The sequence below is a fragment of the Stereum hirsutum genome (assembly GCF_000264905.1).
Source record: "Stereum hirsutum FP-91666 SS1 unplaced genomic scaffold STEHIscaffold_10, whole genome shotgun sequence".
In the NCBI taxonomy this organism is placed as follows: domain Eukaryota; kingdom Fungi; phylum Basidiomycota; class Agaricomycetes; order Russulales; family Stereaceae; genus Stereum; species Stereum hirsutum.
In genome coordinates, this window is record NW_006763140.1 from 928,742 (window position 1) to 953,244 (window position 24,503).

General features: G+C 51.3%; 10 protein-coding genes across 10 annotated transcripts; 7 read left to right on the forward strand and 3 right to left on the reverse strand.

Annotated features, from left to right (window-relative positions):
- Positions 1–224: 224 nt before the first annotated feature.
- STEHIDRAFT_122854 (C-4 methyl sterol oxidase) lies at positions 225–1,762 on the forward strand. The gene is made up of 4 exons (XM_007306006.1): positions 225–535; positions 622–780; positions 843–1,215; positions 1,288–1,762. The coding sequence occupies exons 1-4, from the start codon at positions 353–355 to the stop codon at positions 1,611–1,613; spliced, it is 1,041 nt and encodes a 346-aa protein (XP_007306068.1). The 5' UTR covers positions 225–352; the 3' UTR covers positions 1,614–1,762.
- A 638-nt stretch (positions 1,763–2,400) lies between these two features.
- Positions 2,401–4,018, forward strand: STEHIDRAFT_148194 (Metallo-hydrolase/oxidoreductase; the record flags this gene model as incomplete). The annotated part of the gene is made up of 8 exons (XM_007306007.1): positions 2,401–2,553; positions 2,656–2,765; positions 2,847–2,863; positions 2,924–3,051; positions 3,125–3,569; positions 3,646–3,771; positions 3,836–3,858; positions 3,926–4,018. 8 exons carry the CDS (start codon positions 2,401–2,403, stop codon positions 4,016–4,018), a joined length of 1,095 nt encoding a protein of 364 aa, XP_007306069.1.
- Positions 4,019–4,496: 478 nt separating this feature from the next.
- STEHIDRAFT_122857 (alpha/beta-hydrolase) lies at positions 4,497–5,823 on the forward strand. The gene is made up of 4 exons (XM_007306008.1): positions 4,497–4,859; positions 4,926–5,133; positions 5,193–5,430; positions 5,527–5,823. The coding sequence occupies exons 1-4, from the start codon at positions 4,531–4,533 to the stop codon at positions 5,739–5,741; spliced, it is 990 nt and encodes a 329-aa protein (XP_007306070.1). The 5' UTR covers positions 4,497–4,530; the 3' UTR covers positions 5,742–5,823.
- A 320-nt stretch (positions 5,824–6,143) lies between these two features.
- STEHIDRAFT_122858 (uncharacterized protein) lies at positions 6,144–6,825 on the reverse strand. Its single transcript, XM_007306009.1, has 2 exons — positions 6,706–6,825; positions 6,144–6,652 (listed from the first exon to the last, which is right to left on the reverse strand). The coding sequence occupies exon 2, from the start codon at positions 6,326–6,328 to the stop codon at positions 6,170–6,172; it is 159 nt and encodes a 52-aa protein (XP_007306071.1). The 5' UTR covers positions 6,329–6,652; positions 6,706–6,825; the 3' UTR covers positions 6,144–6,169.
- An 8-nt stretch (positions 6,826–6,833) lies between these two features.
- STEHIDRAFT_169789 (cytochrome P450) lies at positions 6,834–9,246 on the forward strand (the record flags this gene model as incomplete). Its single annotated transcript, XM_007306010.1, has 13 exons — positions 6,834–6,981; positions 7,047–7,144; positions 7,212–7,303; positions 7,363–7,504; positions 7,580–7,752; positions 7,837–8,087; positions 8,150–8,216; positions 8,276–8,476; positions 8,539–8,568; positions 8,632–8,862; positions 8,924–8,956; positions 9,016–9,044; positions 9,104–9,246. The coding sequence occupies 13 exons, from the start codon at positions 6,834–6,836 to the stop codon at positions 9,244–9,246; spliced, it is 1,638 nt and encodes a 545-aa protein (XP_007306072.1).
- Positions 9,247–11,053: 1,807 nt separating this feature from the next.
- Positions 11,054–13,883, reverse strand: STEHIDRAFT_122859 (cytochrome P450). Its single transcript, XM_007306011.1, has 13 exons — positions 13,694–13,883; positions 13,496–13,590; positions 13,305–13,396; positions 13,072–13,213; positions 12,815–12,987; positions 12,458–12,708; positions 12,298–12,364; positions 12,026–12,226; positions 11,934–11,963; positions 11,606–11,836; positions 11,499–11,531; positions 11,416–11,444; positions 11,054–11,335 (listed from the first exon to the last, which is right to left on the reverse strand). Exons 1-13 carry the CDS (start codon positions 13,833–13,835, stop codon positions 11,199–11,201), a joined length of 1,623 nt encoding a protein of 540 aa, XP_007306073.1. The 5' UTR covers positions 13,836–13,883; the 3' UTR covers positions 11,054–11,198.
- Positions 13,884–14,525: 642 nt separating this feature from the next.
- STEHIDRAFT_122860 (uncharacterized protein) lies at positions 14,526–15,057 on the forward strand. Its single transcript, XM_007306012.1, has 2 exons — positions 14,526–14,845; positions 14,923–15,057. The coding sequence occupies exons 1-2, from the start codon at positions 14,765–14,767 to the stop codon at positions 15,010–15,012; spliced, it is 171 nt and encodes a 56-aa protein (XP_007306074.1). The 5' UTR covers positions 14,526–14,764; the 3' UTR covers positions 15,013–15,057.
- A 2,276-nt stretch (positions 15,058–17,333) lies between these two features.
- On the forward strand, positions 17,334–19,076 carry STEHIDRAFT_169791 (uncharacterized protein; the record flags this gene model as incomplete). Its single annotated transcript, XM_007306013.1, has 4 exons — positions 17,334–17,830; positions 17,927–18,239; positions 18,346–18,537; positions 18,630–19,076. The coding sequence occupies 4 exons, from the start codon at positions 17,334–17,336 to the stop codon at positions 18,681–18,683; spliced, it is 1,056 nt and encodes a 351-aa protein (XP_007306075.1). The 3' UTR covers positions 18,684–19,076.
- Positions 19,077–19,364: 288 nt separating this feature from the next.
- On the reverse strand, positions 19,365–22,128 carry STEHIDRAFT_169792 (acid protease). The gene is made up of 8 exons (XM_007306014.1): positions 21,590–22,128; positions 21,464–21,532; positions 21,289–21,397; positions 20,899–21,059; positions 20,354–20,611; positions 20,214–20,269; positions 20,008–20,099; positions 19,365–19,865 (listed from the first exon to the last, which is right to left on the reverse strand). Exons 1-8 carry the CDS (start codon positions 21,732–21,734, stop codon positions 19,382–19,384), a joined length of 1,374 nt encoding a protein of 457 aa, XP_007306076.1. The 5' UTR covers positions 21,735–22,128; the 3' UTR covers positions 19,365–19,381.
- Positions 22,021–24,193, forward strand: STEHIDRAFT_158634 (uncharacterized protein; the record flags this gene model as incomplete). Its single annotated transcript, XM_007306015.1, has 4 exons — positions 22,021–22,139; positions 23,715–23,892; positions 23,997–24,032; positions 24,110–24,193. The coding sequence occupies 4 exons, from the start codon at positions 22,021–22,023 to the stop codon at positions 24,191–24,193; spliced, it is 417 nt and encodes a 138-aa protein (XP_007306077.1).
- Positions 24,194–24,503: the final 310 nt, after the last annotated feature.

A 24,503-nucleotide genomic window follows, 5' to 3' on the forward strand; every position in this document is an offset into this window, starting at 1 on the left:
AAGCACAATCCAGAGTCGGGTGAAAAAGTCTCGATATGCCTGGATGGGGGCCCGTGGGGGTCCTAGACCAGGATAGTTGAAAGGCTGGCCCGTCCGCTGCGAGACGAGGGAAGTGGTGCGGATAGGAAATAAGCGCACCATGAGAGGAGCTTACCTAAATGCCATATTCGGCGGTTGCCCGCAGATGGCACCACTATTTCAGTCCGCAAAATCCTCAGCTCACTTTGACGACCACCTTCTTTCGGTCTCACCACCTCCTCCCCTTCTTTTATACCAGCTCCCTGTCCCCGTCTGAGGTCGCCATCGTTCCCCCCGACCTCGACCCGGTTCATCATTTCTCGTCGCCGCCAAAATGAGTTTCAACGCGACCTTCGCATCGCCGAGCAGCCATGAACCGACGGCCTCTGAGCTCTATGCCAGCGCCGGCACAGACTTCTCGCAGCTCAACTGGATGGAGCAGTTCTGGGCTTCATGGTACCTCTACTTTGACAACCCTGTCATCGCGACCGGTCTTGCCAGCTTCTTGCTTCACGAGGTATGTTTACCATCTTTTGGTTGAAGTCGCGCGACGCGTTGTGCGGAGAACGAGTCCTAACGGCCGCTCTTATTTGGAACTTGTAGGTAGTATACTTCGGACGCGCTATTCCTTGGATCATCATCGACGCTATGCCTTACTTCCGCCGATGGAAGCTCCAACCAAGCAAAATTCCGACGGCAGCGGAGCAGTGGGAATGCACCAAGCTCGTCCTCTTCTCTCACTTCACCATCGAGGGTCCTGCTGTACGTGTCTTTTCACCTCTTCCTTTTGCGGTTCATCTTATTGACTTGACGCTGTGGTATAGATCTTCCTTTTCCACCCAGTCGCCCAGGCTATCGGCATGGACACCTGGCAGGTTCCCTTCCCATCATGGAAAATCATGGCCCCCCAAATCGCATTCTTCTTCTTCTTCGAGGACATGTTCCACTACTTCGCCCACGGCCTCCTCCACACCCCCATGCTCTACAAGCACATCCACAAGATCCACCACAAGTACTCCGCACCCTTCGGTCTTGCTGCCGAGTACGCTCATCCAGCTGAAGTCATGATCCTCGGTACGGGCACTATCGCCGGCCCTCTGCTCTGGTGCTACTTCACGCGAAACCTCCATATCTTCACCGTATACATCTGGATCGCCCTCCGTCTCTTTCAGGCCATCGACGCTCACTCCGGCTATGGTACGTTTTAATCGCTTTCTCCTCGCTACCATCTCGGGTAGGTGCATTCTTTTACTGACTTACGTCGCACAGACTTCCCCTGGTCCCTCCAACACATCCTCCCCTTCTGGTCCGGCGCAGAGCACCACGACTTCCACCACATGGCCTTCGTCAACAACTTCTCCACCTCCTTCCGCTGGTGGGACCGTATGCTCGGCACGGACGACAAGTACCGTGCATACCGCGAACGCCTCAACACCGCGATGAAAGAGGCAAAGGCGAAGGGCCTCACGCTCCAGCAGATGAAGGACCTCGAGGATAAAATGATTCAGCAGGCGGAGATCGACGGTGTTAAGGCTGAGGCTGAGGTCGAGAGCAGGGCGAAGTGGGGAGGCGCGAAGTCGTTGAAGATTCAGTAGAGTGTTCGGTTGTATGTATGGGTGTGGTCGGGGTCGAGGTAGGGGCTGGGGTGATTTATTGTTAGATGGGTAATGGTGACGAGGGAGGATACTTATATTTTGGTATGGTACTATACACAATCGCATGAACTGCATATATTTCGGATTCTCCATCTGCTGTGCTGTGTGATAGCCGTTTGGATGGGTCTTGTCTTGTCGGCGTCGAAGACTCAGGTCGTTCGCATGTCTTGCTCTACGTTTCAACAGTGCGCCAATGCTCTATCCTGTTTTGACCTTCCTGACAATCTTCTTACATGTTACAGATATCCTGTATTGCTATCACGATGTATTCGACGATGTTGTGGACCTGTAGCACGTACACTCTGCGCCACTGTGGCCCTCTTCGCCAACTTGCCGGTTCTCCGACGAAGCCAACGTTGGATTGAACCCTCCGTTCCCCGCCGACTCCCTATCCTCCCGCATCCACCCAAATATCCCCATACATTCTGGGGCATCCTTCAAGCCTTCAAGGTGCTCCGACTTTCATGGACCGAAATGGTCCTACCCTTGCGCTGTTGCTATTTTTGCTTTCGGTGGAGGTTTGACGTCACCGTAATGCTCATCATGGCCGTCTACGCCGCTGCGTGAGCTGCTTCGAAGCAAAGGCCTACCTGTGTGGGCTGACGTTTTTTGTGTATATGAACGCTGGTATTGATATACCACTGGCTCCCCCCTTGGTCCCCAGCGCGAACTCACTGTTGTAGCCAACTTGTGAAGTACAGTAATCTGTACATCAGAGCTAGTACTCATGTCCGCCACATCCGATACAACTACGACGACGATCACCCTTGACCCGTCGGTCAATAAGGCTCCTTACCGTGACGCAGACGCAGCGGGTGTGCACCACCACCATCACCAGCATGATCTAGCGAAAAATCTTCCGGAGCCTAAATCGCTCAAGGTACGCCTTGAAGCATTAGTACACTCTCAATTCACCAAATCATGCCCCGCGGCCTTCTCGTTGTTGACTAGATGGGTGATGCTGATATTTGTTTGACTGTAGAGCCATCCTTCTGGAGCAGACACAGGAAAGGAAAATGCGAGCATTTATTTCGTTGGGACTGCGACGACGATACTTGAATGGGCGGGGGTGAGGATAATGACGGATCCGAAGTGTGTAGCATTCATCCATCCATACTTATCCTTATTCCAATAAAAGTCCACTTCTGATGAATTTTTTCGGGACCGGAATAGCTTCCTTCACGCCGGAGGTAAACAACGATTTCATACTTCATATTGGAACGGGTGGCTAATCGTTCATATGCATGTAGATCACATCCATCTTGGACCAGGCATAACAGGCACCCGTCGAACGAATCCTGCTGTCGATCTGCACGACCTTCCACGTATCGACCTTGTTCTGCTGTCGCACTACCATGCAGACCACTTTGACGAACATGTACGCGTGCATGTTTTCCCACCCCAACCTAACTCGGGTATTAATCATGATATATAACCCTACTCGGGTCCAGGTCGAAGCAACCCTCCGACGCGATCTTCCCATCCTCACGACCCCACATGCCCACAAAGCTCTAACGACCAAAACACCTCCATTCGAGAACTTCACGGCCGTCACGCCGCTCGATACTTGGTACTCGGCCCTCCTCAACGTCGCCGACTCGTCGTCTACGTCGTCTGGTACGGGGAAGACAATCAAAGTGACGGCTATGCCCGGAAAACATGTTCCTCCAGGACCTGGCGATTTGATCGAGAAGGTGAATGAGATTGTAAAAGCTGTGCCGCCGACTAATGGATGGATGATTGAGTTTATGGGGGAGAGGGCAGAGGGAGAAGGAGAAGGAGAGGGGAATGGTGTGGGATATCGGGTTTATGTGAGCGGTGATACGCTGTTCGTTGATGAGTTGAAGGATATACCGAAGAGGTATCCGCATGTGGATCTGATGCTCATACATCTGGGTACGTCTCGTCGCATTTGTGAGGACGATATATTTTCTGTGATTTATGACATGTGTCCGTATGGGTGGGTGCTTAGGCGGAACGACGATCCCGGGGCCTTCGATGCCATTGCTTATGGTGACTATGGACGCGACGCAGGGCATCCAGCTCGTTCATCTTATTCAGCCAGACGTGACGATTCCGATTCATTATGATGATTATGGTGCGTCGTAGATCCTCGCATCCGTCCACGGACACCTCTCATTTATAACACCTCTACGGTGTAGATCTGTTCTTGAGTCCGCTGGAGGTGCGTGTTATTTTCTGCTTGACTCGGAACAGAACCGATTTGATTATGAGATGATAATTTGCTGCAGGACTTCAAAAAAGCGATGACGAATGCGGGACTAGATAGTAAGGTGGTGTATCTGGACAGGGGCGATGGGTACAAGTTCACCGTGAGGGAGTGAACCTCAGGCTGTGTCAGCAAAGATGACTAGTCGCTATCATTGTACCCTAGTTGAACGATTTTATGTATAGGAAAGTTATCGTTGTAAGATGAGACGTCGATGTGAATATGATGATGCGAGGAGGGTAGTGTATCGTGTGGCCCACAGGTCCACACGCAACGCCACTCAATGAAGTCGTATACTTACTATAGGGGCTTTCGGGGTTCGAATTCACATTCTCTGATTTCGTTTTGTTTTCTGTCTCTCACCGTGACCTTCATCAAACCTCCATGCTATAGACTGAGCTACTTCATATCGTAGCATATCGCTCACTCTGATGCCTGGTAACGTGAGCGCCTGTGCGCCTATCCTTGGGCACTGCATCGGGCTATTGCGTCGACCGGAATGGACCACTGCCTTCTGACAGGCTCCATTCCATCTGACGCTCGTCCTTATAAGCCTCAGCATGCAAGGGCTTACCACCATTCATCTCCCTGATCCGACTGTCATCTTGGCCTAGTAACTCTGGCAACATGACCCCAAACCTCGACCCTGCATCCTACAAGACCCATAAGACCTCACGAGGCTACACTTATTCATACTACCACTCTGCGCCCACCGACTCCAAACCAACGCTCGTCTTCCTGCACGGCTTCCCATCGACATCGAACGACTGGCGCCACCAAGTTGCGTACTTCAAAGCGAAGGGCTATGGACTGATTGTTCCCGATATGCTGGGGTATGGAGGAACGGACAAGCCGCTCGAAGTGAAGGCGTACGTCGGAAGTGGCTTGGCGAAAGATATTGTAGATTTGATGGATGGTGAGGGGGTACAGAGCGCAGTCTGCGTGGCACACGACTGGTAGGTTCAACGTCCTTTTGTATCTCCCTGAAAAGTCATCGCCAGTCCTGACGCAGCGATGAACAGGGGTTGTCGAGTCGCCTCTCGCCTCGCAAACTTCTACCCGGACCGTTTCACTTCCTTTGCGTTCTTCGCAGTAGGCTACAGTCCGCCTAACGTGGTAGCGAACTGGACGCAAACGAACCAGATGATCAAAGGATTGGTGAAGCGTGACATTACGGGTTATCAGACTTGGTTCTCTGAGGATGATACAGCCAAGGTTCTCGAGGACAAGGTTCGTATCTCACGCAATTCCGTTCACACCAGCTACTCATATTGTCTCTATTCTCGTAGTTCGACTCGTTCTTCAGCCTTCTCTTTCCCTCCGACTCGAAAGTATGGGCAGAACACCTCGGGCCTGCGGGAGCAGCGAAAGCTTGGATCGAGAGCGGGAAACAAACACCGCTTCCGTCATATATCACGGAGGAGGACAAGGAATACATCAAGAAGGCATTCGTCAACGGGGGGTTCGAAGCGCCGACGTACTGGTACAAGGTAATGACGAGTGACGCCGTGGTCGAGGACGATAAACGTATGTTTTGTCCCTTCGTATCTTCCACTCTTTTCTTAGTCCATCTCCTCACTCTCTCCTCACGCATCAATTAACCCTGCTTTTCTGCGTCACCAGAAATCCCCAGAGAAGCCTATGTCATTAACCAGCCCGTCTTTTATGGTGCTGCGGTCCAGGACCACCTTTGCCTTCCCGCTCTTTTCGATCGCGGATTCCAACAGTTCGCGAAGGGACCGATGACAAGGGTTGAGTTTGCGGCCGACCATTGGGTGATCTTGAGCCATGCGAAGGAGGTGAATGAGAAGTTGGAGGCGTGGGTGGAAGGATTGTAACTCCGGGGGTCTGCGGTGACTGGTATGAGCGAAGTCGCAGGATATTTGTAATGAATATAGCAAGTAGTTGAATACGAACACGTAGGAATTTTCATACTAGTAAAGCAGAAATGTCCTACAAGCGGAGGTACCAGCTTCGATCCTGATAACCATTCTACGCTCGTCTGATCGAACAAATAATCGCACCGAGATCCCAAGTGCCCGAGCTTCGAGTGTAACTATAAGTGAGAGATGGATGGAGGAAAGAGAACCAGTTTCGATGGTGAGCGCCACCTAAGTCACATCCCTGTGGCGTACGCCGACCCCTCGGATTCTCGGCTCCAGCCGGGGGTGCCGTGTCTGTTCCGACTTCCAACTTTCTTGACTTTTCTTGACTTTCTCCCCTCGTCCATGGCCTGCACGCCGGTTTCTTCATTTTCAATTGAATTTTATCGTCTACTCAAACTCAAATCTACTGCCTTGCTTGAAGACTCATATTCCATGCTGGCTTCCGCATCTGCAACGGTGCACACCGTGTCGCGACACTTGAACTTCTGTCGACACGCTTTCTGGGCACGACTAATGGGAACGACTAAGTAGATTTTCATGATTTAGCGACCTTCTTTTCTCTCTCTTTATATACACCAAAAGCTTAAGGGGATATCGACATCTGTTCCAGTCGAGTCATGGTCGACAAGAGTCATTCTACGTGTTTTGTACACGACGCGCCACAGTAATCGTCAGCAATTCTTAGTACACCATCTCAACGCTTCCCGTATTTTGCGGAGGAGCGCGGAGAACAACTCCGGGACCAGCTTCTCGCGACGGAGATCATGGCGAAAAACACGGCTAGAATAACTTCGTTGACACAGACTAGCTGAGATCTTGGTGATGGAGATATTGGACGATGGATGACTAGGGAAGCCAATTCAGTGAGTGTTGACTCGTTGCGAGGCCCAGAACCTGATTTACCGTTATTGAACAGACTGTGGGTATCCTTGTCCGTCCGGTGCTTTACTTATAAAAGCGACCATGAACCCTGTGGGTTGCATCACTTCCTCTCTTTATTGCGTTCACGCATTCCGATCTGCCAACATCACGAGCCCCTCTACCATGTCGCTGGCACTTCAAGTACTCCTGGGGTTGTTATCTCTCCCTTTGCAGTTTTTACTCTTTGTTGCTGTTCGTGTCATAAGACAGTACGTCAGACAGGCCTCTTTGCACGATATTCCTGGTCCGAAACGAGATTCGTTGATATCTGGTATGTCGCCGACTCTCATTTTCACCTACTGTCGCTCGAACTAAGTCTGCATCCATTTGTTGTAGGTAATATCAAGACACTTTTTGGATTGAACTCATGGCAGTTCCACAGTCGAATCGCGAAGACGTACGGAAAGGTTGTCAAGATATGGGGCTTGTTTTGGGTAAGGCATCAGACCCGTTCTATACAAGGTATCAATTCATCGATGCATATCGTCTTTGCACACCTAGGACACACAGTTGTATGTCTGGGACACGAAGGCTCTATACCATATCCTCATCAAGGATCAGTATATATTCGAGGAGAGCGAGGTATTCCTTAAGTAAGTTATGTATGATTTCTAGTCTACAAGACACTGACGATAGTCGTCTTCATGTCTAGGTCCAATGCAGCAATCTTTGGACTGGGGTTGCTGAGTACGTTAGGAGAGCATCATCGTCGCCAGAGGAAGCTCCTCAACACTGTTTTCTCGATCAAGCATATGCGTTACATGCTTCCAACCTTTTACAAGATCTCTGATCAGGTGGGTCTTCTTCAGACCAGTGTTACTGCCATTGAGTCTGACGTATAAATACTACCCTTTTACTGCTGCATCTAGTTAGTAGATGTACTGCAGGACAAACTCGCCAGTAGGTCAGCTGAAATTGACGTCCTTGAGTGGAATACTCGGGTCGCACTCGAACTCATTGGCCAAGGTGGCCTAGGATATTCGTTCAACAGTCTCGACGAAAACTCTGAGAACCGATATAGCTCTGCTCTGAAAAACCTCATGTTCGTCCCATCCTCCTTGGGACTTTCTCATACACTATTATAACACCCTATCTAATACCATTGGCTCGTCTTTCCCCCTCCTAGACCTACCACGACCAAACTGAACGTCTTCCGTCAGCTGTTCCCCTGGGTATCTGACTTGGGCACGACGACCATGCGTCGTTGGGTCGCTCGTAACATTCCCTGGCCGGACTTCAATCGCCTAGCATACCTGACAGATATTATCGATGAAACGTCGAGGGAAATATTGGGCTCAAAGATGGCGGCGCTCGAAAAAGGTGACGATGCGGTCGTACATCAGGTCGGAGAGGGTCGAGATATTTTGAGTGTACTACGTGAGTCTTTTCCCCTTTCGTCCCCAACGAAATCAGATGTTGACTCATATGGTTGGCTATAGTAAAAGCAAACATGGAGGCTTCGGAGCAGGATCGCTTGCCCGAGGAGGAGATATTGGGCCAGATTTCGTATGTCGCTCCCCATTCGTATGAATAACCAGTACTGACACTTCACGGACGTATCGAAGAACACTCACCTTCGCAGCAATGGATACAACATCTTCCGCTCTATCTCGGATTTTACATCTCCTGTCGCAGAGGCAAGAACTTCAAGAACGTCTTCGTGCGGAGTTGGTAGATGCCCGCAAGGCAGCTGATGGTAATCTCGACTATGAACATCTCATGGGGCTACCGTTCCTTGAGGCCGTCTGTCGTGAGACTCTTCGTTTGTAAGTCGACCTCATCAACGTCTGACGCAAGTCACGCAAGATTAATCTCACTTCACTGCTAGGTATCCCCCTATTGCGCAGATACCACGAACGTATGCCCGATTCGTTAAAATTGTGGTTCTCTCCCTTGCTCACCACATATATGTCTTCAACAGGACTCGCAAAGACGTCATCCTTCCCCTCGGCTCCCCGATCACTATCAAGGGAAATCTAGTCTCGGAACTCTTCATACCCAAAAACACGAACATAATCGTCTCCATTTTAGCAGTCAACAGAGATGTAGATATATGGGGCCCTGATGCAGGCGAATGGAAGCCTGAGAGATGGCTCGCACCGCTACCGGAGAATGTCATAAACGCTGGAATTCCTGGGGTGTATGCGAATACGTGCGTCACTAATCTAAACCTGTGGCTCAATATATAAATTAATACTCGTATTTATTTCTAGTTTGACATTCTTAGGAGGTGGAAGAGCTTGCATGTGAGTTTGATTTCGCTCCATGCTACCGCTTGTGCTAACCGCACTCTTTGTATTTCTAGTGGATTCAAGTTCTCAGAGTTGGAAATGAGTACGTCTCCGTCCCGGAATTCACCTCAGGTAGATTCTTGCTGATGGACTTTCTAACAGAGGTCGTCCTTTCGTGCCTTATCATGAATTTTAAGTACTCACCATCGGAGAAAGAGACCCACATCGAATGGAAATCGAGCAGTATTGCCGCTCCGTTCCTGGATGGTCGGCCTTCCTTGCCATTGATTGTCTCGGCTATGTGAGCATCGGTGGCGATCACGATACACATGTAGCGCGGAGTTATATTGGTAGCTAGGGAAGTAGCACACGTTGTACTGATTCGGGTGAAGTCTAAGATGTGGTGCAAGTATTCGAGTCCTTCTGGCGTTGTCTGAATGTGGCTAGAGTCAATGATCGAGAATTATATGATGCCGTATGGCATTTCAGTCGTATGGATAAATTGATGAACTAGGCCTCTACTATCATGTCGCATTTCGACACATTCATGGTGAATGTTGAACGTTGAACGCCACAAGACTCGCGGGCAACATGCATGCAGTGGCGCACGCCTACCCCTCGGGTTTCGGCTTTAGCCGGGCATATCAACTTTCTGTTCGTGCAAGTTTTTCTTGACTTTCTCTCCTTGTCCATGGCTTGCAAGGGTCTGCCCTTGGACTCTGCTGTCTGATCTGATACTTCTTTGAGGATACGTCCTCAACGTTGACTTCTCTATCTGAAATGGTGTAAGTGTGCCTGGTGTATACCTCACGATGCTGCCCGCCGGGCTTGTGTGTTTTTCAACTCGAATCGTCACGTTCAACACTTCTTCCCGCCTCTAGTTGCAATGTCATGTTTTCAATTGAGGCTTTCTCGGAGAAACCGGAGGCACTAAATTGTTAGTCTCATCTAGGCGCAGATATATTACTCGGGTCTCAGTGTCTCGATCTGTCTCGATGTCTCACCTACGGCGGTTCCTGCCAGTTTCTCGTCCACACTGGCCTGCGCCCGCCAGTCTGAGACAACTCTCACTCTCGCCCATATAAACCCTCACTAAATCGCGAGATATTCCTCATCCTGTCTCCCTTACTCTTCTGCTTACTCCATCTCAGCACTAAAGCCCACAACCTCGACACCCACTCCTCTCAACTTCCGCAGACTCGTCTATGCCCAGTGTTCGGACGTTCAGCGTTCGTCACTCATGGCTCGTACGTCTCTGTGTGCTCGTTCGACGTGTGGGTGGTACATGCAGATGAGCCACCCGTGGTCAGCTATTGCATTATATGCCTTAGTTGATAACCAACGATGGTCCGTCCATCCGAGGCTAACATACGGTGTAGTTTGTGTGTACTCTCGAGTGCTTGTGGGTGCTGGGCTCTGGGGACCGCTCATATCCTGACCCTACGTGTTGCGAATAATCGATTTCTGGTCGACGAAAGCTCGCGATGGGCCGCGCTCTGTGTCGGTGGCGGGGGTGATAGGGGAGCGTTTGGCGTACGTATGTCTCTCTATCTTTGTCCTTGAAGGACGTCTCCGAACAAGATGCCACGAGGGTTCAAACAAATACGACGGTCTCTGATGTGAGATCTATCGAGCCGTGGATGGGCGTCTCTGAATACGTGAGTTATAAGTTCTTTTGTTCGTATCAACAATTACTGATAAAACATGTCCGTATTTCATTTGCACGCCTGCGCGTGAGTTACCCCTGGGCCAATCCATCCAAGTTTTGTTTGTTCACTCGGAGTCGAACTTCTTGCTCAACAAATACAAGGAGACTGCGAGAGCCAAGGTCACCGAGAAGTCGAGAATTGGATGAACGCTACCCTTATGATGGTTTTCGTTTCACTCTTGAACAGGGTAAGTCAACGGGCACCCAGTTTTTCTTTTGTGCGTAGAAAAAACTGTTTGCTGACTCCTCACGTGCTTATCATCACAATTCCTTCCTCGCTACACTCCAATCATCTACACTAACAACATATATATGTTTCCACGAGTACCCCATAGCATATATTTGCCGATATATCCACATACTTACCCTGTCCATTTACCTCACAGGAAAATATGTAGTAGATATCACAAAATGCCCACGTTCTTTATCGAAGCAAAGCATACGTATATTATATACAAGGCGAGTAGACATCCGGATTTATCGTTCAACTCATCCGTACCAACATTACTCATTGCCTCCTCAATCCCTCCCTAACTCCTCAAACTCAATTCACGCCAGCTCAATGTGAAGAGGCATGCCGGGCTTCCCATTCACCATGGGCGTGACGATATTGCTCGACTTGAATGAATACTTCGTCTTCCCGGGAGAGAAGCGGAATGTCGAGATCAGGAGGGCGAGGACGACTTCTGCATGACGAATATATATTAGCAAGCTATTCTCAATCTCAAAAGAAGGATACATATGGGAACGATGAAAGGAAACGTACTCATCTCCAATTGTGAGAACTTGAACCCGCTGCAATAGGTCGGTCAGTAACTTGACCGAGTGATCATGGAAAGGAGAACTCACATGCACGCCCGTCCTCCACCCAAAAACGTCAACCTACATGTCCACATTGCCATAAGTAAGTAACCTAACATGACGTGAATGCACACAGCATGCAACACAACACGCACGTATTCGAATAAACCCCCGGGATCCCAGCGCTGGTCACGCTCTCCGGAAGAGGCCCAAGCCACCTCTCAGGCTTCCACTCGTTCGCGTCCGGGCCCCAGATCGTCTCGTCGCAGTTGACGGCTTTGATCCCGACGATGACGTTCGTGTTTTCGGGGATGAAGAGCTCGGAGAGGAGGCTGTCTTTGGTGGCGATGGGAGTTCCGAGTGGGAGCACGACGTCCTTTCGGGTTCTGTGGCGGAACGACGCAAAGAAAAAAAGCCAATTTTTTTGTGTGATGTCAGTGAGCTATGATTCGTATAATAGAGGCGGTATGGCGAACGACGTACGTCCTGAACATGTGAAGCACGGGAGGATATCTGCAGATGTCTTCGAATCAGCGCTGATAAAATCTACATGAAATAACTCAAAAGGTCCTTACAGACGAAGAGTCTCCCGACAGACCGCCTCCATGTACGGCAGCTCATGCAGAGTATCATAATCCAAATCACCATCGGCCTCCTTCCGCGCCTTGATGAGCTCTGCGCGCAACTTGTCCTGTGCGTCCTGGTTCTCGGACAGAGTATGGATGATGCGCGAGAGGGCGTTGGAAGTCGTGTCCATTGCCGCGAAGATGAGGGTGCTATTGTTCATGTTCGCGGTCAATCATCATTATTATGGTATAGACGAAGTGAAGAGGAGAAAGTGACGTACGACATCTGAGCTGTGAGCTCCGAATCGGGCAAGCGATCCTCTTCAGAAGCCTCCATATTCGCTTTCACTAGAAAAATACCCCCACCAAAGGTTTTTCGCATCAGTCACACTTCAATCCCTATTCAGAGCTCTACGCCGAAACGTAAAAACAAAAACCCACTAAGAATACTCATAATATCCCGTCCCTCTCCTACCTGATGCACGACCGCGTCATCTCCCTTCTCCAACGCCTTCCTCTTCGCGCTCAATATCGCATTCGACGTCTCGTCCATGATATCCGATAACTCGACGAGGCGGTTCAGACGCTTGAATGGCAGGTTCTGCGCGATGTAGCGCCGGAAGGTGGGGGTGCCGATGTTGGAGAACCAGGGGAGAAGTTGGCGGATGAGCTGGATGGAGGCGACGGTGGGTCTATTCGGGGGTGTCAGCGTCGAGCGAGGTCAATGATGGAGTATACAAATGAGTAGGAAGGAAGAGGAGACGAGAGAATGGGAAAATAAGAGGAGAAAGTACGGACACGAAATCCTTCATCGCGTTTCCATACAAATTCGATGAATTCTCATCGAGAGACTCGAACGAATAACCTAATCCTCCTTGTCCGACGAGTTCCAACGCAACACGGGTCATCCAGTCCAGAACGTCGATCTCTTGAGTGCCACTTGCGATCTTCTTCTGGAAGACGTCGCAGAGCTACCGCACAGATACACGCACATATCACGTTCGTTAGCCAAGTTGACAGTCAGTTCGACGAGCGGAGACTTCGGACGGCCTTACCTGGTGTGAGATCCCATGAAAGATGGGCAACATATATCGCATATGTTTAATCGAAAACACCGGATTCAGGAGTTTACGCTGTTTGCGATGATGTTCACCCCGGGTCGAAAGCAGGCCCATGCCAAACACGAGGCTATTCGAACTATTTATAATGCACACCCAAAAAGGTTATCAGAGGAAGTCTTTCATCGAGAAGAAGTGGGGACTGGGGACACATTCGAACGTATACGCACGTGATGAACATGTCCGTCTCGTCATAGATGTATCGATCCTTGACGAGGATATGGTGCAAGGCTTTCGGATCGCTCACGTACAATTGCGTGTCCTGCAGTTTGAACGAATGTCAACATCGAGCAACTTGAAACATCCAGCCCTGGGCCCAACAGTCACGAGATGAGATGACAAAAGTCATGCGCCAACTCACGCCGAACAAACCCAATATCCTCACGACCTTTCCATACGTCGCGATCTCCCGTAGGAATCCCCACGCGTCCAGATTGAACAGTTGTTTGAGATTGCCTGGAATAAAATCCTCGTCAGTATATACTTACTTGTAGTTTCCCATCACAATCCACGATCCATAATCGGCCTCAGGATGGAAGTCCTAACGTTTAACACTCACCAGCGACGAGCGACGTCCGCGCCGGCCCCGGAACAACAGCCCTCAAATGCGCCTGCCTAACCCAATGTCTGATCGCCCTCAACAGTAGAAACAGGCCTCCCAATATCGGGAGAGAGAACAGCCCGAGAAGGACCTGGGACATCGTTCGATTTGATGGCCTATCAACTTTCAAGTAGTGATGAAAGCAAAGGGGAAGCAAAGAGTGAGATGAGAAGAGGGGAATAAAGAACTTGAAGAAGCAGAACGGTCATTGTACTACTATTTATACCAGTCCGTGGGTTGGCTGACTAGTTTGACAAAGGTCCTGTGGTGCACTGCACTTCTACCACATGATACTCGCTCAATCCACATCCTGCACCCTCTCCCGAAGTCCATCGGACGAACAGCATCGCACTCACAGGGTCAGATCCAGAGCAAAAACGTCACAGAGGTCGCCGGTCGAAAAGTTCGTTTGTAAGCAAACCCCGATGAAGAGCGGAAATGGAACGAGTAGTGTCAAGTGTAGGGCCCAATCGCATGCTGTCCCACGGACAGAGCAGAGTAACAAGGTCCGATGCCGTGGGGCTTCGAAGTTCGAAAGTGGTCGTGGGGAGAGGATGTGTGAACACTGCATAAGAGGTGCTGACGGACAGAAGCCATGGTCCCGAAGATCTACACAGGGTCTGTTAGAATAAGCTCGGACGTTCCTCGGGCGGGCGGGGCGAACTTTGTGTGCTCGGGGCGAATGTGGAAACGATGTACACAATTGTGATTTACCTACCGTAATCGGGCTGAAGAAGAAGCGGCGTCGGAAGAGGTCGATGGCGGTGCGAAGAAGGCAGGATCGACTCACCAGAAAGTACGGACCGTAGAGGATCTTTGCGAAGTGGAGGACGGCGTGCGTCGAGAGGTAAGAAATACAACAAGCGTTTCGCTTCCTGAGGCCGAACACGAAGAGTCTGATTTGAAGCCGTCGATAACTTGAATGGGACCTCAATCCTACGATCTTCGTAGCTGTCTCGTCCTCGTACTGTATACACGAAAAAAAAATCGCGTCCACAAGCCTGAGCCTGAGAAACAACTTACATTCCGATGGACGTCCCGGCGGATGAAGGACGTCGGGAGGGTTCCTGGCATTGTATGTATACGTCGAAGGCAAAGATGCTGGCCCTTCTTGCTTCGACGAAAAGTAACATGATTCAGAGCTGTATGGCGCACAGGTTTAATGTAACTTGGGTGCGTCGACTCACCACGGACGACACAGCGATCCAGATGTCCTACATAGAGTGAGAAAAAATAATCATAAAGGATCGACAGTTACGGTCCCGGGGGATGTGTGACGACGGGAGGGAGTACGCTTGAAACCGATGCCGCAGTGGCACTCATCCCCGAAAAGTGCTGCGGCGGGAAAGTTGTAAGCTCGTATGTAGGGGTGGATCTGTCGGTCGTCGTCGGAAAGGATGCACCTCCGAATCAAGAATGAATGCTTCCCGATGGACATCCCAGTAGATGAAACGTCGACAGGATTTGAAGACCGACTCAGCCGGAGGAGCCGTACGTGGTGCTGTATAAGTATAAATATCAACCACGTACAGAAGCATAGACAACGAGTCCCACATACCCACCACCACCATCATGTTCTTCATCCTCGTCCGCGTTCGTCATCCCCCGCGAACGATAGAGTACTTACTCAAAAACTAGCCCGCGAGAATCCCTCCAGTGGCCACTCATGATCACGCTCGACGTCCGTTCCTACGATTAAAGTTCCAACTGTAACTCCTCACGACTCGGACACAAGAAGGCCATCGACACCGGACAGCACGGTTATACTCGCGTTGAAAATGCCGTTTCCATACGTGTTGTCCCGCCAGTGTGAGCACATAGCATCTGGACAGGCTTTGTTGAAGGTTACGTACTCGTCCATCCTGAGAGAGAGATTTCTGTAGAAGTACTTGACAGAGTAACTTAAGCTTATTCGTCCAGCCTTCCAGTATAGGATGGGCATGAACAGTGCCGAGCTATACAAGTGCGATACAATATAAGTACCATCCATCCATCCACAGTGATAATCTACTCTCGCAATGCTAACAGGTATCAGGTCGGTAGGCACAGCGGCTGCAGACACGGAAACTCCCAGTCATGTAGAGTACTCGAGAACGCGTCGCCGTCTGAATCCAGGGCGACGACGATCAGCCTCAGACCAGTACTATCTGAGGGTTACGTTGATGGCGTCGACTCGAGCCCATCGTTCAGAAAATCCTGCAACTCGAGAGCGAGAGCGAGAGTTAGGCTTCAGAGGTCCAGGACTGGCGGGGAACGAGCGAGGAAGGAAGAGACACCGAAGAAATTGTGTTCTGAATCGAGAGGCAAAGTTGAGAAAGAAGCGCCAACGTTTGCGTTCAGGGGTGTGTGGCGCACCAAATGGATCTATCCACGAAAAAAGAAAAAGAAAAAGACGTGAGTGTGCAACGGACGGTGATACGTAGGGAGATGACGGTGAAGTCGAACCAATAGCGAGCCTAAGTACAACCATATCTGACTCACTGTGCGAGCTCGAGCATGACGACGACCTGCGATGGGGCAGCGACTGTACATAGAAGAATCGAGAATATTCTAATACGGTATATCGGTGGATCCGATGGATACCAGTGGGTCAGTCGGCGAGTTTAAAAAGTCACTGACGGCTCGCATTGACACAATGACAGTCCGAGCAGATCGTCCGCCAAAGGAGAAATCGAGGACGAGACACTCGTCTAAGTACAAATCGTAGCATCTCTACCCCGACGCTGACTCGAATCCGTCGTGAAGAGACCTCCGGCTCGAGAACGAGCTTGAAAGCGAGAGCCAGAACGTTACAGTAACAAGCGAGAGTTGTTCGGAAGAGACACAGCAGAAAACGTGTATGGACGGTGTTCGACGACAAAGTTGATGGAAAACAAGCGCAGGCGATCTCAGCTCAGGCCTCAGGTCCCGAATGGATCTAAGTTACGAGCTGTGACGGTGCAAGGAGAACGACGGTGACCTGGCAGACCGTGACGACGACTCGCCAACATTGGGCAACAACTGAAGAAGAATTGAGAAGATTATATTATATCGGTGGATCCGATGGATGGATGGATGGATGCCAGGGGGTCAGACGTCGAGAGTCGCACAGTCCGAGCAGATCGTCCACTGGCAAATAAAGTCGTCCGGCTCGAGAGCGAGAACGGTCAAGTCGCAGGCAGGCGAGGAACAAGCGAGGAATTCGAAGAAACACAGCAGATCGTAAAAAACGTGTTCGAGGCTCGAGGCAAAGTTGAAAAGAAGCGCCGGCGGCGCTTGCGTTCAGGGGCGTGTGGCAACGCAGCGAGGTGCGGTGGCGCCCAAATGGATTTATCTACAAAAAAAGCGGTGAGGGCGCAACGACGACGGTGATAGCGAGCTCACCGCGATATTATCTGACTCACTAGTTGGGCATGACGACGACTCGCGATTGGGCACCGACTGGAAGAAATAAGATTATCGGTGGATCCGATGAACCATCATGAATGTGAAACGTTCGACGGACGGCCGCTTGTCCTTTCAGGAATGGAACAAGGCGCTCGTATACTTAGATCGTCCACTACAAGAGTAGGTCGACCTCCTCCAATTCCCTCCCCCAACACGAACACCACCAACGAAAATGCCATTCCCCTACATCCCCCTCCTCCTCTCCACCTACCTCTCCCTCTCCGGCCTCCGTAGACGCTCCCTCTCCCCCTCCGGCGCCCTCCTCGCCTTCCTCACCGGCCTCCTCACCCTCTCCCTCCCCGGCCCCCTCGTCACCCCCGGCCTCTCCCTTGTCGCATTCTACCTCACAGGATCCTACGCCACCAAGCTCGGCAAACAACGCAAGGCGAGATTGGAGGAGGGACATGATGAGGGTGGGGCGGGGTATAGGACGGCGGGACAGGTGTTTTGTAATAGTGCGGGGGCGGTGGGGGCGTGTGTGCTTTGGGGGGTGATTTTTGGGGCGGGGGAGGGATGGCCGTTTGGGTTGGGGGGTGTGGTGAGGGGGTGGTTGGGTGGGTTGGAGGGAGGGGAAGGAGGGGAGTGGGATTATGCGAGGGGAGAGTGGTGTCCGGTGGATGGGAGCGTTAACGGAGGGTTGAGCAGGAAATTGATGTTTGTCGTCCTTGGGTACGTTCTCTCCCTTCTCCCTTCTCCTTTCTTTCCTTCGCCACACCACCTCGCCACCCCCTATCCCCGTCCAACTCACCCACCAACGTCCAACAGCCACTTCGCAACCTGCCTCGGCGACACCCTCGCCTCCGAACTCGGCATCCTCTCCCGCACCCCCCCAATCCTCCTAACCACCCTCCGCACCGTTCCCCCCGGTACGAACGGTGGTCTCTCCATACTCGGAACCGCGGCTTCGGTGGGCGGGGGCGCGATTATGGGGGGTGTGATGTGGATCGGTTTAGTTGCTGAGAATGTGAATTGTAGGGAGGTGCTGGGATTTGGGATGGGAGGAGCAAGAGGAGCAGGAGGATCAGGAGGGATGGCGTTGGTGGGCTGGGGAGCGGGGGCGGGGTTGGTTGGGTCTATGGTGAGTAGTATCTTGAGTACTTGAGTTTGACGGGGGGTTCCAGTTGTTGTGGCCCGCTGTGGCGAGGATAGGGGCTCTTACTGATGGACAGTACGATTGTATGTAGCTCGATTCACTCCTCGGGGCTACACTCCAACGCACACAATATTCCACATCTACGCATCGGATCCTCACCGACGAGGGCTCGACCTCGAAGGACGGGAATAAGGAGAGGAATAAGGAGAGGGGGAGGGAGGGGGAGAAGGAGGAGGAGGAGATCAAAGTGGTCAGTGGGATCGACGTATTGACGAATAATCAGGTGAGTGACGGAAGTGTTGAGGCCGTATTTCTTTCCGTCTGTCGTACACAACTCACAACTCACACCCCCCATCTTACATCTCACATATATAGGTCAACCTCGTCGCATCGCTCGCTACGGCGCTTTTATTGGGATATCTCGCTTGATTTTGATCCACTTGTTCTGCATGATTTTCATGATTTTCATGATTTTATGCTTTCTTGCTCTCAGATTTCAATTTTCACGATTCCATGATTTTATGCTTTCGACCCATAATTTCCACAAGTCGCAGTACTTATTCCGCCCAGTCTAAGTGCTCGTGTCTCGTGTTTAGTGTTCAGTGTCTAGTGTCTAGTGTCTAATGTCTCGTGTCTAATGTCTCGTTTTGTATTGTAGTCCACAATACTTATATCCTGTCTCTTCGCGATCCTCCTTCTCTTTCGAGTTCTTGCATGAGTAAGTAGTACAGGTACATATTATTCGAGAGTCGATGTATCGGATCGGATAGTGGACCAAACGACGAGCGACAACCTAAGTATGTGTCTGCGTCTGCGGGTTTAGTACTTATAGTAACCAAATGGAATGGAACGAAAAAGTGAAAAGGTCCGAACGAAGTCCGCAAAGAAGAGAAAAAAAGGTGGCCTTGGATTTGACCGTGAAAGCAAAAGCGGGTAAGAGGAAAGACCGGAGAGCAAAAACAAGAAACACAGTCCGAATGCGAAGGGAGCCTTGTTCGAGTCCAGGAATGTGCGGGTATGTATACCTATCTATCTGTCTGTCAGACTCAATTAAATCCATCCTTCATCCCTCCCCCCTCCCACCACCCTCTCACCCCCTCAAACCAAAACCCCTCCCCCACCCCCCCTCAAACCAAATGCCCAAACCCAACCCTCCTCCCGCCCATATCATAAACCGTATACACCCCCTCCAACCATTTCTGCCCCAGACTAAACGCCCCGAACCCCGCGCTTGTCACCCAGCTGTATCTTATCCCTGCTCCTCCCTCTTGTGCTCCAGTTGCAGATGTTGTGGTTAGGTTTAGGGAAGGATAGAGGGAGGGCGGGATGAGGTATTGCGAGGGGGGGATGATGAACGCTTCGCCTCTGTCCCCTCCCTCGTCTACTGACACGTCGATGTCGACATCGCTGTTTAACGACGAGGAGGACGAAGAAGACGAGGCGGATGATGATGATGAGGACCCGAGGTAGAAGGTGAATGAAGGTAGGTCGCTATCGTCCGTGATGTTGGAAGGCGCAGGCGGAAACGCGAGATAACCCAGGAATGTCGTCGATTGGTTCGAGGAGACGTAGGTCGCGTTCGTGGAGGAGACGATGCTTAGGATCGCGTCGCTGTGATCATTGTAACGTTATAACAGTGAGCGGATATGCGAAGGTTCGGGGATTGTGAGATGAGGGTAATGAATGATGGAATGCGTTCGAAGAGAGTGGAGAGGAAGAAAGGGTGGATGAGTAGGATGGGTATAGAACGTACATCGGAAGTCCGATAGACAACACCCCGGTATCCGTCCGCGCGGGCGTCGTCTCATTCACGAGCGTCGTATTCCCAACGTCGAAACTCGAGACCTGTATGCGTATGCGTATCCATATATAGTGTGTGAGCGACGAAGTAGAAGTAGACAAGGCGACTGGAATAAGCACGAAGTAGACAAGGCGACTAAAATACTAGTAAGCACGCACATTAAACTCCCAATGAAAATTATAAGGTTCGTTCTGTGGTACCCACGTCAACGGACCTACACACAAAATAAATCAACCCCAACTCCGAATCACGAATCACGAATCACACGAAAACGAAAAGACGAAAAAAAAAGACGCACCATCCACCCTCCCCTCATCCCACCCCCCAAACACGATCTCTCCCCTCCCCATCTCCTGCGCCCCACTCCCACTCCCACTGCCCTCTGTCGCATTAATCGGCCCACTCCCCTCGCTCGTATTCAAAGAATTAACATAAATCCCAAAAACAGGCTCGTCGATCGCGCCCTGGGAGAGCAAGTTCTCTACGAAGGTGGGTGTAGAGGATCCATTGAACCCTAGGACTTCGCCTGCGTTGGAGCCGGGGGGTCCGAGGCCGACTGTGTGAGGACGGGATATGGATATGGATGTGGATTAGTTGTTGGAGTCGGACTACGTTCGAGGGTGATGGGTGAGGAGGGGTGGATAGGAAGTAAAGGGCAGGGAGGATGGAGGATGGAGGATGGAGGATGGAGGATGGAGGATGGAGGATGGAGGATGGAGGATGGAGGATGGAGGATGGAGGATGGAGGATGGAGGATGGAGGATGGAGGATGGAGGATGGAGGATGGAGGATGGAGGGTAGGGAGGGGTGGACGAGAGAGAGAATAAAGACGAATAAACGCACGAATCCCATCAATCGGACTAACGAGCGTAAACCCCGTCAAATACCCCGCCGCGCCGATGATCTGCGAGGTCACTGTGGCGTCGCCGATGGTCACTGTGTCGTTATAGGCTGTGCCGTTCACGCCGCCGGCGCCGTAGCCTACGCTGAAGGTTTTGTTGATCCTGCGTGTGGTGAAGTGGCGAGGTGGGATGGAGAGGGAGAGGGCGCCGGAGAGGGAGGGAGACGGAGAGGGAGGGAGAGACGGAGAGAGTCAATATGGCGGATGAGCGGATGGAGGGATGTGTGGAAGTGGAGGTGAGTGGCGGGTCATGTTGGACAGACGGCAGGTTGATGGAGAGGGATGTGATGGGGAGAGGGAGCGAAAGGGGGAGATGGACAAGGAGAACGTACGAAACAGTATTCGGCCCAACTTCATACGGATCCTCTCCGCCGACCCATAGAATCGCACTACCCGTATCAACCAAGACCTGCGAGAAAGTCTGATTGTTTCCTGCCTGAACTGCTCGCCCAAACCGAAGAAAGAGGTTCAGTATGCATTGCGGGGAAGGGGAATGCTAGTGCGCACCTGTAGTAACGACCTTCAAAACCGCATTGTCCGTCGGTGCATCCGCCGTCGAGTTCGCACTGAACAGGCCTTTTTACAACGTACGTCAATGCTCTCAGTCGCGTAACGAGGAGGGAACGGACGCACCGTAAGTGTTCGTGCTCGGTGCATTCCCGCTATGGGGAACAAGATGCGAAGAGAACGAAGCTTTCAGCGTGCCCGCTGCGTTCGCCACACTGACCGTGCATCCGAGGGTAGTGACGACCGTTCGTGCGAGGGAGGAGGAGTGCATCCTGCGCAGCGTGTCAATGTTCGTGTGGGTTCACCGCTCAAACGATTGACGTATGGAGGGTGGGAGGGAAAGTGGGAAGGGAAGCACTAGCAGCAGGATAATAAGGACGAAGGACGAAAGGAAAGAAGGTCGAGTGCTGAGTGAACCGCAGTCGAAGTCCGTTGGAAGAAGGCCGGTCTGAGAGGAAGAGGGTGGGTACTACTGCAGCTGCAGGATGGGCACACGACGGGTTACGGTCAGCCTCCGAGGCTCGATTACGTGGAACGAGGATCTTCCATGCGCTTCAATGGTTCGGGACATCGCGGACGTTGTTGTCGCTGCATTCGTCGACGGATGGACGGGCTCTGTGGTTGCTGAGGGCAGCGTCCTCGAGGTCGAGGTCGAGGTGGACAAGAAAGATGAAGAGTATGTTCGTTTCTTTTGCCCCTGTCGGTTTAGGCGAACTTGATTTGATGGCGCCTTGCCATCCGGAGAAGTTCGGGCAAAGTCCGCGTCGAGCGTTTCTTGTTACCTCCACTCGGTCATCTACTACGTGCACTGGGTTTATCGTTTCTTGGGAGCTCATAGGACATGCTGGATTGCATAGCTCTACTCCTCATAAGTATTCTTCAAGTACTCCGTCTTTCTTTCTCGTCTTCGGGTGTTTCCGGAGGGGTTACTCGCCGCCACATAAGTAATTCATAGGCTTTCCCCTTGGCCTTTTTACCTGCATACCTGCTCTTGCAGCTTGCTCTCGTCGACACCCACAATGGGCATGAAACTCTCCTCAAACCCCATACATCCCGTGTTGTTCGGAGTCGGTCCCCCGCACTCTTCTCACAATGGCATACAGCAGCCATGTGCACCTCGCTCTCAGTGTCTTTCGACTCATCCACCCATATGCATGCCCGCTTCTTCGACTTGTGCTTGTGGTGCCCTCCGACGCGTCTACGTATATTTCCATAGGACTTATCGAAGTTTCTAAAGCCAGATAATGCAGTGGTATGATCTCAGCTGGATGTTCTCTCCGTCGTTTCTTTCGTGGAGCGTACTAACTGGAATCTTACTTTTCGATGACCCCAGGCTACGACTCGGGCCAGGGTACTGTATGCTTAGCCGCTGACTCAAAGCTGGAGCATCCATCGTCGACTCATGGATACTTATCGTATTTGTTGCCTTCGAACCACAGCTGGCAGTGACGACACTGGACTTCAGTCCAATCACTGCCGGCGGTACTACTGGGCTATCAGTCAAAATCAATCGTCTATGACCCTCTATGACCTCAGGCTACGACAGTACGGACTTTTGCCTAGCAGCTGACTCGAAACCTGTTGCAATCTACCCTCGACATCGACACTTATCACATCCTCGTACATCCCGAACTCCAGTTGTGACGACACTGTATACTAGTATAATGACTGCCGGCGGTATCATGATGCTGTCGGTCGACGGTCAGATGTTACTCGCCGCTGCACCAAGGAACGGCGAGCTATGTGAAGCTCCTGAACGTCGACCTCAACCATAGACGTAGACGTAGACGTTGACGTCGATTTATGATGCGGGCTTGGGCTAGCTCTCTTATGGCCTGCTTCGCTCGTGTCAATGTGTGGAGTTCTCAGCGTACTTATCATCATCCTTTCCTTTCCATAATATGATATGTACACCTGCCAAACAGTCTGACTTGAAGTCATCGAACACGTCACTGAACTCGAACCGACCCCCATGTCCTCTGAATCAGGCCTCAGGAGTTGTCCAATGTGGGCCGTACTCGAAGATCTAGAGAAGATGAGTTTAAATTCGTTCGAGGACGTGCCTGAGGCCTGATTTCCGACTCGGTTTTCACTGGGGGACTGGTTCAACTTGAAGCGCCTGGTACTTACCCGGAAATCATAAAATGAGGACAAAGAGCCAGGCGGCAGGCGAGCGTTGCTTCTTGTTTTCCTGTATTCACTGATACCTACTAAGATCCATAAAATCTAACTTATAGCGCGGACTCTCCAGATGCCACGCTACATACCTCCCTCCACTGCTTCGCAATCGCCACATCCTCCATCTCGAGACCCACATCCTCACACTTCAATTCCCCCTTCTCGATCCTCTCGCATACGTCCATCCTGAGATGTTTATCGACCCTCAGGATAGCGTCCCTCATCTCATCTCATCGCATAAAAGGCCGAACGTATCCATTCACCCGCGGGTCCCGTGCTGCCTTGACGATCCCTCCACAGCTTCTGCTGGATACTGATCAGGTTGACTGTTTCGCCTACTAACTGCTGTTTATAGAACGACAGTATGTCATTGACGACCTCCTATGCAACAGTGAGCAATATTCAGTTCACATATTACTGTAATATACGACCGGACGTAGATGGTTTTTTTACTCACCGTATATGTAGTATGTCATGTCCGGGATGGTCTTGACGAACCTCGTCAAAGGCAATCTCTGGCTCCTAGTCGCCTTGAAGACCGCGGCGGAATAAGCGTCTCCGACGCCATTCCTGTTACGGAGGAAAAGGGGACTACATAAGGCAGTCGCGTCCAACGTACCGGTATCGTGACGTCCGTCCGTCCGTCAGTAAGGTGGTAAATAAACGGTGCGTCATCAAACAATAGACTCACAACTTGACCTCCGCTTCTTCTGGCGTCGTCTCCGGTTTCACGACCACACCCGGGCTCAGGCCCCTCCTCCCTTCCAAAATCCGCTCGTATCCCATATCGTACGGACTAGCCCGCACCTCCTCATCGAACGTCAAAAGCCTCTTCTCCAAAAGACACGCGTTCGTATAATTT

What these genes read in the sequence shown, in the direction of transcription:
- STEHIDRAFT_122860 (XM_007306012.1), top strand. Translation starts at nt 14,765, where the DNA reads ATGGACGTCCCGGCGGATGAAGGACGTCGGGAGGGTTCCTGGCATTGT. An exon ending in AGGCAAAGATGCTGGCCCTT is followed by an intron (nt 14,846 to 14,922) that starts CTTGCTTCGACG and finishes GCGTCGACTCAC; the next exon opens with CACGGACGACACAGCGATCC.
- STEHIDRAFT_122854 (XM_007306006.1), top strand. Translation starts at nt 353, where the DNA reads ATGAGTTTCAACGCGACCTTCGCATCGCCGAGCAGCCATGAACCGACG. An exon ending in CCAGCTTCTTGCTTCACGAG is followed by an intron (nt 536 to 621) that starts GTATGTTTACCA and finishes TGGAACTTGTAG; the next exon opens with GTAGTATACTTCGGACGCGC. An exon ending in CGACGCTCACTCCGGCTATG is followed by an intron (nt 1,216 to 1,287) that starts GTACGTTTTAAT and finishes TACGTCGCACAG; the next exon opens with ACTTCCCCTGGTCCCTCCAA.
- STEHIDRAFT_169792 (XM_007306014.1), bottom strand. Translation starts at nt 21,734, where the DNA reads ATGCACTCCTCCTCCCTCGCACGAACGGTCGTCACTACCCTCGGATGC. An exon ending in ACCGAGCACGAACACTTACG is followed by an intron (nt 21,533 to 21,589) that starts GTGCGTCCGTTC and finishes CGTTGTAAAAAG; the next exon opens with GCCTGTTCAGTGCGAACTCG. An exon ending in GTTGGGCCGAATACTGTTTC is followed by an intron (nt 21,060 to 21,288) that starts GTACGTTCTCCT and finishes CACCACACGCAG; the next exon opens with GATCAACAAAACCTTCAGCG.
- STEHIDRAFT_122859 (XM_007306011.1), bottom strand. Translation starts at nt 13,835, where the DNA reads ATGTCCCAGGTCCTTCTCGGGCTGTTCTCTCTCCCGATATTGGGAGGC. An exon ending in TTCATGGGATCTCACACCAG is followed by an intron (nt 12,988 to 13,071) that starts GTAAGGCCGTCC and finishes TCTGTGCGGTAG; the next exon opens with CTCTGCGACGTCTTCCAGAA. An exon ending in GGTGGAGGACGGGCGTGCAT is followed by an intron (nt 11,445 to 11,498) that starts GTGAGTTCTCCT and finishes GACCTATTGCAG; the next exon opens with CGGGTTCAAGTTCTCACAAT.
- STEHIDRAFT_122857 (XM_007306008.1), top strand. Translation starts at nt 4,531, where the DNA reads ATGACCCCAAACCTCGACCCTGCATCCTACAAGACCCATAAGACCTCA. An exon ending in GTCTGCGTGGCACACGACTG is followed by an intron (nt 4,860 to 4,925) that starts GTAGGTTCAACG and finishes AGCGATGAACAG; the next exon opens with GGGTTGTCGAGTCGCCTCTC. An exon ending in CCAAGGTTCTCGAGGACAAG is followed by an intron (nt 5,134 to 5,192) that starts GTTCGTATCTCA and finishes CTATTCTCGTAG; the next exon opens with TTCGACTCGTTCTTCAGCCT.
- STEHIDRAFT_122858 (XM_007306009.1), bottom strand. Translation starts at nt 6,328, where the DNA reads ATGAAAATCTACTTAGTCGTTCCCATTAGTCGTGCCCAGAAAGCGTGT.